The sequence below is a fragment of the Mixophyes fleayi genome, chromosome 3, assembly GCF_038048845.1.
Source record: "Mixophyes fleayi isolate aMixFle1 chromosome 3, aMixFle1.hap1, whole genome shotgun sequence".
Classification (NCBI taxonomy): Eukaryota; Metazoa; Chordata; class Amphibia; order Anura; family Limnodynastidae; genus Mixophyes; species Mixophyes fleayi.
In genome coordinates, this window is record NC_134404.1 from 231,104,249 (window position 1) to 231,117,950 (window position 13,702).

At 40.7% G+C, this 13,702-nt stretch overlaps 1 protein-coding gene across 5 annotated transcripts in view; it reads left to right on the forward strand.

Moving 5' to 3' along the window:
• MAP3K4 (mitogen-activated protein kinase kinase kinase 4) overlaps positions 1-13,702 on the forward strand; it is a 93,462-nt gene that overhangs the window by 38,875 nt on the left and 40,885 nt on the right. For all 5 annotated transcript variants that reach the window (XM_075203265.1, XM_075203267.1, XM_075203263.1 and 2 more), the window contains exons 5-6: positions 5,299-5,445; positions 12,912-13,069. In XM_075203265.1, the coding sequence (XP_075059366.1) occupies positions 5,299-5,445; positions 12,912-13,069 (305 nt within the window). The remainder of the gene's footprint in view (positions 1-5,298; positions 5,446-12,911; positions 13,070-13,702) is intronic.

Sequence of the window (13,702 nt, forward strand, 5' to 3'; positions counted from 1 at the left end):
GCTTGTACTTCAACAATCTTATCAGTGACCCTTTTTTCCGAGGCTGTAATAGCGGATAACACCTATAAATTTGATCTTGCTGATTGGTATCAGAAGTAGATTTAGAGCTAGTTGGTGGAGCCTGCGCCTCCCCAGCAGAAGTGAAGGAAGACTGACGGGCAAAGCACTCGAGCCTGGCTGCAGGTGTCTGCCCATGTTTTCCCATACTTTCCCATACTTAAGCAAACTATGAAGCAAAGCCTGAGATGGTGTCACCCTGTTTGGCCCAGTTGTTATGTTTCTCAAAGTATTCCGGCTCCGCGGTAGCCCAGACAGATTGCCGAAACATATAATTTTCTACACCAGAGGAGTGCAAATGTTATGCAGGAATGCTTTGTATAGAAATTCTTTATTTAAGCTACCTTATGTTACCTTGCCTTGTGTTCACATCAATGTGCCAGTGGTAAGTTTAACAGGCAATTACAAACTAGCTGTCAGGCGCCGTCCCCGTGATGTGTCCTTCGCACAGGGACGGACGCTTGTTTCCGCTGACCAGCGCCTAGGCAACCAGATCCCTGTCGGCGGCGCGTCCCGTTGCCTAGCGGGACGCTACTTGCAGACTCCAGCGGTGGTGATCAGCGTCGCCACCGCCAATATGTAGCCCAGCCCACTTACACTACAAATAGCTGGCTCTGGCACCTAGTGGGTGCCAGAGTATTAGGTCCACTAATCTCCAGCACTCCAGAGCTTCTGAGTCATTGTGTCTCCCGGTGTATGACCTGGCTATCGATCCTGACTATTCCTGTTTCCAGTGTTCCACGTGTATTGACCTGGCTACGTTTGACCTCCCTCCTATCTCCAGTGCTCCTGATACCTGACCGGGCTAGTTTATTTACAACGCTTACGGACTTCCCTATTGGTACCTCCTGATTGCACGGCTTGACTCGGACCGCCTGACTCCTTCCATCATATCGCTTCACTGGTTACTCCCTCTGAGGACCGCGACCTGCGTGTCTCCCGGAGCAAAGTCCATACTCCCTTGCGGGGGAATGTTAGACTCTGCACCTCTTTGGTGAGTAGTGTTTAAACCAGTAAGCTACGTACCCTTAGTTCCGTGACAGTATACTCTGGCCGTGATGTCAGATGGAACAGGTGAGCCTTCTGCTAGGGAGCTTCTTCTCCATCTTGTTTGCCGAGTTGAACAGCAGGAGGCGGATCAGGCTCATTTACTCCAGTGTGTCCGAGGAGTGGTCTCTCGACTAGATTCCTTGCAAGGGGTCTTAACGCCTCCGACGGAACCCCCCTACTACTCAAGCAGCTCCCTCTCTCTCCGTTGCGGCTACGGTGGTTCCTCCTTCCAGGCTCCGGATTCCTCCTCTGGAGAAATTCGACGGAGACCCAAAAAGATGCAGAGGGTTCCTCAACCAGTGCGCCATCCACTTCGAGTGCAACTCCTCAGCCTTCTCCTCCGAACGTACAAAGGTAGCCTTCATGATCTCCCTGCTCAGCAGACATGCCTTGGCCTGGGCTTCACCTTTATGGGAGCGTAATGAGAATTCGGCAGCAATTCCTAGTGCTACCTCAATCTGTCAATACGCTTATTCTGGGTCTTCCTTGGCTTCGAGCCCATTCCCCGCAATTGGACTGGTCTCGTGCCGAACTTATCTCCTGGGGCCCACAATGCCATAACCAGTGCATCCTCTCACCTCGTCCACGAGTTTGTCTTACTCATACCAATTCTGATAAGATTACTCTACCCTCAGCCTACCATGCCTTCAAGGATGTATTTTCCAAGCAGAGATCGGAGATTCTTCCGCCCCATCGCCCTTGGGACTGCCCGAATAATTTAATCCCGAGTAAGCAGATTCCACGTGGCCGGACTTATCCTTGCCGGAGACTCAGGCCATGTCACAATATATCCGAGAACTTATCCCGTGGATTCATCAGGAAATCATCTTCTCCTGCCGGTGCAGGGTTCTTCTTCGTTAAGAAGAAAGACGGGTCTCTACGCCCCAGCATCGACTACCGAAAATTAAACAAGATTACCATCAAAAACCGCTATCCTTTACCCCTTATTACCGATCTTTTTGACAGGATCAGCGGAGCGCAAGTCTTCACCAAACTGGACCTCCGAGGGGCATATAATCTTGTACGAATTTGTCAAGGAGACGAGTGGAAGACAGGGTTTAACACGTGGGACGGACACTTTGAATATCTTGTCATGCCCTTCGGGCTTAGCAACGCTCCTGCAGTCTTCCAATCTTTCGTTAATGAGGTCTTTCAGGATCTTCTATATCACTTTGTCGTTGTCAACTTGGACGACATTCTGATTTTCTCTCGGGACATCCCTTCTCATCGCTCTCACGCTAAAGAGGTCTTATCTCGTCTGCGAATCCATCAACTTTATTGCAAATTAGAAAAGTGTATCTTCGAGGTCAAGCAGCTCCCTTTCCTTCGGTATTTTATGGCAGGCTCTGGATTGCAAATGGATCCGAAAAAGGTATCGGCCATTACTAGTTGGCCTTTCCCTCAAGGCACCAAGGCCATTCAAAGATTTATTGGGTTTGCTACTACAGACAATTCATCAAAACTTCTCTTCCATTATTGCTCCTATAACTGCTCCGACTCGGAAGTCGGTCAACCCCAGAAGCTGCCCCCCCGACGCCCTGGAGGCTTTCAACCTTCTGAAACGAACCTTCTCGTCTGCCCCAGTCCTTTCACAACCTGACCAACTAGAACCCTTTTACCTGGAGGTTGATGCTTCCGCCGTCGGTGTTTGGTGCCGTGCTGTTTCAGAAATCCAAAATTGGCGTATATCTCCCCTGCTGTTTCTTTTCTAAGAAGTTTTTGATTCACGAAAAGAACTACAGCATTGGCAACAAGGAGCTGCTCGCTATCAAGGCGGCCCTGAAAGAGTGGCGTCATCTCTTAGAAGGCTCTCGTCATCCTGTGACAGTCTTAACAGACCATAAGAACCTGCTTTACATAAGCGAAGATCGGTGTCTTAACCCACGCCAGACACGATGGGCATCTTTCTTTGCACGCTTTGACATAATCTTGACCTACCACCCTGGGTCCAAAAACATTTGGGCTTACGTCCTGTCCCGATCCTTCGACAATACCGACCTATGCACTTCCTTGGAGCCTCTCCCCATCCTGACGCCCACCAGAATTATTGCACTTGCCAAGACTGCTTTTAGGACACCCCCTAGGGGATGTTCCTTCCTGGAATCTAATATGCAATACAAGGCTCTACGGTGGGCACACTCCAAATTATCTGGACATGCTGGAGTCAAGAAGACTTATGAATTTCTTCGTCAATGTTTTTGGTTGCGTGCATTGCATTCTGATGTTCGGAGATTTGTGGCCTCCTGTGCAACTTGTGCTCGTTGTAAAAACCCTAGGTTGGCTCCCTCAGATCTTCTGCAACCTCCTTCCTATTCCAGAACTTCCTTGGCAAAGTATATCCATGGATTTCATCACTGATCTTCCCTCCTGCAACGGTTTTACTACCATTTGGGGGGTTGTTGATAGATTTTCTAAGATGGCCCACTTCATACCCTTGACCGCCATTCCATCTGCATCTCAGCTTGCTCTAATCTTTTATCAAGGAAATTTTTAGACTTCATGGCTGTCCCCATGAAATTATCTCAGGTCGAGGACTCCAATTCGTTTGTCAATTCTGGAGAGCCTTTTGTAAGACGCATGGTTCTGATCTCAAGTACTCGTCTGGCTACCATCCGCAAACTAATGGCAAGACCGAACGGGTTAACTAGGACCACAAAGTCTTCCAACGATGCTTCTCTTGAGACAATCAAACAGAATGGTCTAGCCTCCTACCCTGGGCAGAATTTTGCCATAACTTTCATCATCATGAATCCTCTGGTTCCTCTCCGTTCTCTATTGTCTATGGAACCCAACCCACCCTCCCTGATTTCTCCAGTCATGTTCCCGTTCCGTCTGAAATTAAATGAGAAGGGTGCTGAATATCAAGGAACATTTGCGCCGTTCCATTTGCTGGTGTTCTTTTCTCCGATTAGAGGGGATACCCCCAGGACTACCATGCTGCCGAATTCAAATTTAGCTCCCAGTTTATATATTGGTGTAGGCCCCGATAAGCAGGCCGGCAGAGAGGCCACACAGCAGCTACCTCTAATCGATATTACTTCTCCACAAGTGGTCCACAGCGTACCACCTGCCTTCCTCGCTCAACAGGGAGATCCTGTGCAGCGGGAACCAGCAATAAACAGGATAGTTATTCGGATTACGGAGGAGAGTAGGAACAAGATGTCCTACTCCATGCTATTCCAAGCCATGCCCCCCGGGAAACACAATATTTAAAGGCATTGGTTGGCAATGAGTTTCTCTTCAACCACTTGCTGAGCGTGAGAACCTTGCTATTCTATTTTCTTTTTTTGGCTTTAGTGTGAAGTTGTTGTTGTTGTTGTTCAAAAGTTTCACAGTGCCGTACATAACAGTAATGACAAAGTAACAGAAGTACAAAATTGTCAAAATAAAATTAATCCAAACAACTAATTTACATAATTACAACCCACAAAATGACATAATTACAAGGAAAGCATTGCGAAAGAGAGCCCCGCTCATCAGAGTTTACATTATAAAAGGAGTAGGCAGAGGGTGAGTTTTTTTTTTTTTTTTTGTTTTTTTGGTTCTATGGCAATGGCTATTCCATAATTAGGATACCATGACTGTGTAACCGTCATATGCACCTAGGTGTGTGAGCTGGATGATGGGAATTATAGGCATGAAGCAAAGCATCCTTTTGGGCACTCAGCCACTTCCTTCGCAGGTGGTTACACCTGTCTTTTTTTCAGTGACTTTCAAGCCTATGATATTGCAGTTAACACATGGTTTTCCCAATCCAGGGCGTAAAAAACTAACACACAAAAAAAGGAATACAAGTAAAATAAGGGGAAAAAGCAGAGACAAAACTGTAAAAACACTTATATATGAACTTTATTATTGACAAATGCACAGACCACACTTTCCACGTGATACTCATTACATATGTCAAGTTAATTTTTGTGTTGTCAAGCATAGTGAAAATATAAAAAATTATAAACTTGTTTGGGCAGTGTAACAAATAAAAAAGGTTTTTACTGCTAAACCAGCACTATGCAGTTTTTTTTTTTGATTTTTTTTTTTTAAATGGCGTGGCCTCCTGAGGTCTAAATTTGCTTAAACCCACAGCATCAAAACAGCGAATATGCTTCTTATAAAATTTCCAAACCAAAGTGTACGTTAGTACAAATAAGACCTTTGAGACAATAATAATGCAGTGTTGTCTTTCTATTGTAGCTAGCGAGAGAGTGCAAAGAAGTGATGAAGGGTGGACTGGTGATGAAGCAATACTATCAGTTTATGCTAAGGGAGGTATTGGATGACTTTCAAAAGCCTGATTGCAACATTGATGCTTTTGAAGAAGACTTGCATAAAATGTTAATGGTGAGTTTGTTTTTACAATGTTGGCTGATAAATTTGTGCACATAAAAGTGACATAACAATTACTTTTGGTTTTATTTTGTATGCATACAAATTATTATACATTTAAATTGTAGTGCGACAGTAAACATATGTTAGCAATGCAATAGTCACACATGTCTTTTAAGCTCTTGAACCTCTAGTGGAAGCACCTGGTCCCCCAGTGACCTCCAAACGACATATTGAATAAAGATGATTAACTTTATTTTTAAGGTTTCCATTTCACCAATATCATTGTTCCTCCTATAAAGAAAATAACCTTGGATTCTCAGCAGCATTTCCATTGTGTAATGTCCTTTAAATAAGCAATCGTGTGTGTGTGTGTGTGTGTGTGTGTCTGTGTGTATGATATATAGATATAGTGACTGGTTCACTTATAAGTAACTTATGCTATACATTAATTTAAAGGAAATAGCGGATGGCGCTTATTTATATAATTGCAAATGCACTTCTTTTTTTCATATTGTTTATATTTTGGTAAAAGAAATCTTTATTTCTAAGACCAGGGAAGAATCTTGTTTTAACCTTGCTAGAGAAAATGCATTATTTCTGATGTATATATCTGATACAATAAGGCTTTGTTTAGGAAGTCTTTTGTGTATCTTGGTGTAAGGAAATGCCTTATTTGGGGGTTTGCAACTTTGCTTGGGGAATTCTTCTTTTGTTTTTTGTTTTTTTTTTGGACGAAATGTGTGCAACTGTTGGAAGAAAGCACCCATGCTAATCTCATGTTAATTATGCCTTTTAAGTGTCCAATATCCCTCAAGGGAAAGGAAGGGGTAATTAGATTTGCTGTCAGATGTCCACTGTGTCCAAATTAAGATGCAGGAAATCACAGCAAGGTTTTAGAATCTCACAGATAATCGTATATATTGTTAGCTTTGCATTGCATGTAAATCCATGTTTGGGTAAACAAATTGCATCCTGATTCTAAAAATAGCCTGTGAAGCTGTGTCTAAAACTGTATAAAAAGAGATCCCTTGTACACAGAAATGTATCATTCTGATGTTCCATCTGACCTGACCACTGATACCTTTAATCAGTGGAACTGTCCTTGTCGGGACACTTGAACGAAATAAACATCACTCTCTGCTTCAAGACCCTCCTTGACAACTTCTTCAATATTGCTGTAGTCCTGCGACCTACAGATCAGACCCATAATCTAATCCGTCCTCCGGCTGTTCTGAAGCATGGACCCAGCTCCTAGTACCACCGCTCTGCCCACTACCCAGCAGCTCTGGCCAGTGTGATAGGCTAGGGGGGATCCATCTACAGCACCCTGATCCATAGTAAGCGGTCAGGGGTACCTGCCCAAGTGTACCAGCATGGGAGTACACTAGCAGCGATCGTTACTCAGAAGGAACGTGGTCCTAGATGCCATAAAGGAGTCCACTGGTGGCAGCAGGCTCCTTCAGCGGCAGGAGTGGCATATTCGAAATGACGAAAGGGGACAGTGGCAAAGCAACCCCAGCCGGTTCCCAACAACAGCAGGCAGGGTGGCATAGGCGGTCCATTCTGTCACAGTATGTATGTGTGTGTGTGTGTGTGTGTGTATATATGTGTGTGTATGTATGTGTATATGTGTGTGTGTATGTGTATATATATATGTGTGTGTATGTATATTTACAGTTTTATGGTAGCATGAAGAACATTAAATAACTTGGTACAAGCTTTTACACGTCTTAATTGAGAATGGATATGTTTTCGCTTACCAATAACACAATTGTGCTCCATTGCACCCCTCACTGACTCAGCATTGTTTTTAACAGATTATTCGGGCAGTGATGATATCAATCTATTTTTAAGTCTAGCAACTCCTGTAATGTGCCTGGTCTTTTAAGAATTTCTGAGTCAGTAATTTCAAATAATCTTGAGTAACTTGTTAGACAGCAAGTCTGATACAGCAAGCATTAGGTAACATATTTAAACAATTTTAACAGTGTTTTAATTCAAATAAATCTTTTAAAGTGCTTGTCCCTAGGTCGGGTAATAGTGTGTGAAACTGGCTCACTTTGTACAAGTAGTTTTTGGTCACTCCTGTAAAGTGAATAGTACAAAAAAAAAAAAATTCCTATTGACACTCATTCCTCAGTCTCCTGTTCTCCTCATGTTGTCTATACATTAAACTGTAACCTTATATAATATATGCCGCTTGAATGAACTCTTAAGGGGGTATCCAATTGACGGCGGGATTGCCGAAAATAGCGCGCTCTAAAAATATTACCGTTAATACGGTAATCCTGCGCGTAAAAACCGTTAATACGGTAAATTACTCGCTGGATTTCAGCTCGCAGCTCAGGGAGCTGAAATCCAGCGAGATATTACCGTATTAACGGTAATATTTTTCGAGCGCGGGATTTTCGGCGATCCCGCCGTCAATTGAATACCCCCCTTAGATTTACCCCAATATACATGGACATTTTATCTTCTTTCATTCCTTGTTTCCAGTAAGCAGGGAGTGTTCAGAAAATATTATCAGCTGAAAAGAATGCTTGTATAAGATTAATGTAAAATTTAATACATCTTTGGACTAGTAACAATCTAAAAAGTGAAGCATTTGATTTTTTTCGAAGTCTATGTAGGGACCTGTTACATGGACTCTTGTTGTGCTACTGTAGCGTATTTCCATCTGGGCTGCAGTCACAGACCCTAAAATACACTTGAAAATGGATTTGTTGAACCTTCTTGATGTGCTTGTAGTGCCTACAGGCATTTACACTGAACGCTTTGCTGACCATGATGCAAGGCAGTAGTAGACCCTTTCTGGATACTGGTCTGTCCCATATTTATATGAATGTTCTCTTGCATGTTGTGGCTGAGTTCTATTGGATATAATTTATCTGTATTACAAAGAAATGTGCCATCGCTCCATCACAGACATGAATGTATGAGCCCTTAATGTATCTGGAAATGTTTCCAAATGTTATTCATGGAACAATTTGGTCATGATATTTAATATTGTTAGGAGGAACATCCACACCTAATTGGAGTAATATTTTTTTAGGGTTATATGTTTATCCTAGCTATGAGCCTTTGTTTCTGAATGCAACTGAAACATTTATGCTGACAGTCCCTTTTATTATAGGACAGATGATTAAAATCTCATCAAAATGTGTGTTCACTTTTGCTGTGCTTTTCATCAGGCCTCCATTCATTGAATGGAGTCAATAAACATATAAATATAGAGGAGCATGTGTGTATCGTATCTCAACATGAAACCATATTCACAAACCAACTTGTTTATACACAATCTGTTTCCATTTATTCAAAATGTAGGTAAATCTAGGACCAGCACACACTCAGAAGCTCTGTCTTTATTTCTCTACATTGTTTGAAGTGGTAACAGCCACGATTAAGTGGGTATGCGTACAAATTAACTTAAGGAGAGCAGGATGAATATATTATTTATGCAAGGTCACAATATTTAATTGATGTCATAACTAGTAATCAGCCATGTCTTTCTATTTAGCCAAGTGTCTGACTGCAATCGTGAACATACCAAATACTAAATCCAGAGTGGAATCATTGACTGTACACATTTTCAGTTATTCCATTGAAATTTGGTAACTTTTATTGCATCTGGTGCCGTTTTTATTGTTCCCAGCAGTACAATATGTTCCCTAAAGTATCTCCCTTGAATTTAGTTTTCTCATATCGTGATACATAAGTTATGAAAAAATGTGCTCCTAATTTAAAGTTTGATTTAAAGTTCAATATGTGAAACAAATTGTATCAGTTGGTTGACACCAGCTTAATTTTTTAAAGACTAGAATGTCCCTCGTGGCCAGCCTATTCCCCCAGAACAGTAGTGCTGACATGCAAAATGTAAATCTGATTAAAACACAGGCCATTGAGAACTGTGTCCTCAGCTGTTACTGTGATATACCCCATTACCCTCAGACCCTTGAGGATCTGGATGTACTGTGCATTTCTGACAGCACATTCATCTTCTTGCTCCAGTTATAGCCAACGTGGACCTAACCAAGTCAGTAACTTTGTTCACAGGTAAGTCCAGGAAGCATCCAAGTGTCAGGTCATCCATCTTCCAACTCTTCCCCCTTGCACAGTGCATATTTTTGATTAAAATACATTTCCGGAGTTAAGAGGAATAAAAGAAAATGGGGGGTGGGGGGGTCTGGGTAGCTGTGAGGAGGGCTATAGGGACAGACAAAGAAGATTCCATTCAGCAGTGACATATTCAAAGCATTTGTGTAAAAAAATTAAAACCTACATTTTTTGATCTTTAGGGTTTGGGGGAAGGTTTAAAACAAATTCCAGATTTACAAACAAGTTTATGTACATGGACCGGACAGTTGCAGAGGATCATTACATAACCATTGCATCCCTTGGCTACCTTGAAGCAGCTTTGTACTGACATAATTATGTCCATATTGGTAAAATGGACATAAACCTAAAATGAAAGTGGTTTTATATAAAATAGCTACTAATAATATTCACAATATATATAAAAATGTATGGCTGTACGCACCAACCATCCTATTCCTAAGCCTAGCTTGAACACACACAGGCTAATCCAGTTACTTGGAGATACTTATAGATATATAACAAACTGCTTATAGAATACAAAACAATTAATTGCACTCATTTAGCCATTAGAATTAGATACAATTTCAAATGTCTTAAAATTTGTTATGGTATGGAAACGTGTAAGGGGCAACCCATTTGTTTTAACTGTCTTTCTCTATTAGACTCGCTCTTCAGTTGTAAAACATTGTATAAATGGGGAGTTGGTTCAAATTTGTAGAAAAAAGAGAAAAAAATAGAAACTAGCAGTGCTCAAAGAATGCTAATATTGCTATAATTTTATAAAACGTACCTATTTTTATCCACTCCATAATTTTCTCATCAAGTGTCCAGTCTGAATTTGTTGAAAAACAATTTCTTTCCTTGTGTGGTATCTAAGTGCTAGTGAAGTCTTTTGTATTTAAAATTGCTAGTGTGCTTTGAAAGTAGTGCTAACATCTTCTGTGGAAAATAACTATACATATGTAAATAAAGGGCAGTTGGCTTTTGGGAAGCATGTTAATTGAGATCAAAAAGCAAAAGTCTTTGTCATTCATTTAGTACTAGAGTTACATCAGCTGTAAGTGACTTCCTGCTGAGGAAATAATTAGAACACTTTACATCCTTAAATGCCTCAGATTAGTTGCAGGTGATAATTGTTTTCCTTTTTTCTTTCTCTATTGCATGCTTTTGTCCATATATTGTCTTTTATGAATTTCTTTCATAAATTTCAATACTATTCACAACTTCATTGGATAATGTGACCTGGCTGGTAATTAGTCTACACCTTATCAAAACATGTGTATCTACTGAACGTGATGAAAGTTTTATGGCTGTGACATGTATATTGCCTGGTTTCCTTAGAAAATCTATATTTGTGAATCCACATAGTTTTATTCAGACACTATTGGCAAAATTAAAGCATGCTATGTATAGACTTTGTACTGTATATCCCTCACTAAAGAGGTTTCTGTTAACATGTTGAAAGTGAGAGCACTTGTCGAAAGAGCTATTTATAATCCAGATCATAGAACAGGTCTGTACAACTGGTGCCTTCAGGCTTCTCCAAGATCATCCATAGACTGTGCTGTATAGTCTCATTTTCTTCTAGTTAAGAAATTCATAGATATAACGGGTTGGGTACAAATTTCCGACTGTCACAATACCAACGGAAATAATAGTGACCTCGAATTCTCGACACTGTAAATACTGACACAGAGAAAATACCAACAGTCTAATTACCTACCTGGGCAAAATGACGACACGTATAAAAAACAAGACACTCATACTGCCTGCATTAAAAGAGCAATGCCAATGGGTCCGGCGGCTCTACAGCCTCCGGCAGTAAGCAGTGAAAATAAATAAATAAAATAAACGTGTTGGTTTTTTTTTAGAAAAAAGGTACCCCCCTGCCCTCAGTTATATAATACCTAGTGCTGCTAGCCCAGTGTGCTGGTTGGAGGATTCTCAGCTAGCCAGCCCTACGGTTAACCAGCCAGATTCCCTAGGGAGTTGGGGACCACAGCAAAATAAAAATGCCAGCCCGTATTGATAGCACTAGGGCTCTTCCCACACACATGGCCGGTGGGTGTGGGGTAATAAATGAAACACTATTTTACATTTGGTGAATTACAGGTCCCAGCAAGCACTGGCTGTCATGAGCAGTCTGGGCATGCTGGTGCTTATGGTGCATGCTGGCACATGGAGAAACCATAAGTGCCAGCATGCCCTGATACCCAGGGCCTGGTTTGTCATGTAGTGCACCAATGTTAGATGTAATTAAAACACATCCCTCGTTAAAACCGCAACATTTTATTTTAAAAAACAAAACAAAAACTCTTTCTTTCTGCTTTGTGATCTGCTTTTGTAAGCTTAGTCCAAAGTGAGTGAAGTAAAATAAATAAATAAATTACAACATATAACAAAAAGAAAAAATAATCAGCCCAAAATAAAGGTTAAGAAAAGAAGTATGACTACTAACATATAGCTGGGTCAACATGTAGAATAAAGAACATTTGCAAATTATGCAAGTACAAAAACTACCTCCACTAAATATACATTTTAATTGTTGCTGAGTTCTTTTTCTTTGAATGTGTTGAACTATGAGTGGATGGGTCATCCGTCTCTGTACTCAGATGTGAATGAAGCTTGCAATCCCGACTTCCATACCTATGTGCCCTTATACAATGCTGTAGACCTGAAATATTGTGCTAGACTATGGGTGAATTCATTCAACAGAAAATTGTCTTAGAAGTCTGTGAACACCTCTGGTTAATAAGGTATGGAAATCTTTGCTCATTTTTGCTCGCACCTCTCAGATTTAATTCTGCGCAAAGCTCTAAAGCGCACATTTCCGGGTGCTACAGTACACAGAGCATTGCTGTTATTCATGCGCACCTCCTGTGCGAGTAAAAATGAGCTGAGATACGTTGCTATGGAGAGCCTTCATGGACTGTTCCTGAAGATCTTTGTGGCACATTGCCGAGAATTGAGCAACGTTCCTCTTTGCAGTAATATCTGCACCAAATGCTGGGGTTGACCAATCAATTCTGGGACCAGAGATGCTCCTCTCATCTCATTTTGATTAGTGCTCAGATAATACACCAGTGAGCGCTACGTTCACAATTGCATCTTCTACTATTAAGTGCGATTGAAAATTTCAGGCAGGACATCACCGTAGAGTTTCATCGTGTGAGGCTCCAGTGGCACATCACTATTAATTGATAACCTTCCTCCCCTATATTTGCAAAACATTGCCTTGTTGCAACAAGCGCTCAAAAAATTCCTGGTATTAATACACTATAAAGTTGTTTTGTATACGGATGAGAAATTAGTAAAATTCATAGAGGACGTTCCAAACCCAAAATTAATTGTGACAATGACATGCTGTCTTTTACAAATGACAGGTGTACTTTGATTACATGCGTAGTTGGATCCACATGTTGCAGCAGTTACCTCAAGCTTCCCACAGCCTGAAAAACCTTCTAGAGGAAGAATGGAATTTTACCAAAGAAATTACCCCTTACATTCGAGGTGGAGAAGCTCAGGCTGGGAAACTTTTCTGGTAAGGATTTACTATGTATCTTTTTATAGCATTAGTTATCTGTTTATAGCATTATCTTGCCCCATCCATCTTGTTTATGCAAATCACAATACTTCATTCAGTAATTAATATCTGTAATACTATTTTCTTGGATGATGATCTCAAGAGGAACTTTTTCATATACCGAAAAGTACATCCATTTGTTCTGTTGTCTTTCCAGTGCAAAACTGCAGAGACCACAATTATTTTATTAGCCAAAAAGCATCAGTATTTTTTTTTATTTTATTTTTTTATATGTGATTTTTTTTTTTTGTGGATTAGTAAGTGATGAAACCTGCTGTCTGATTTAAATGATGATTTTACAAAAAAAATAAATAACTTCACCCAAAACTTACAATTTAGTATTGGGCTGAGTTCACTAATTGAAATACAAAAATACATTGCTCAGTGTTAACCTTGCATTTCAATGAAACTGTTCAAGATATGTATATATGTATATATATATATATATATATATATATATATATATATATATATATATATATATATATATATAATCACACTCACACACTGGCCACTTCATTAGGTACATATGCTTGTTACTACAAATATCTAATCAGCCATTCGTGTGGCAGCAACTCTGCGCATAAAAGC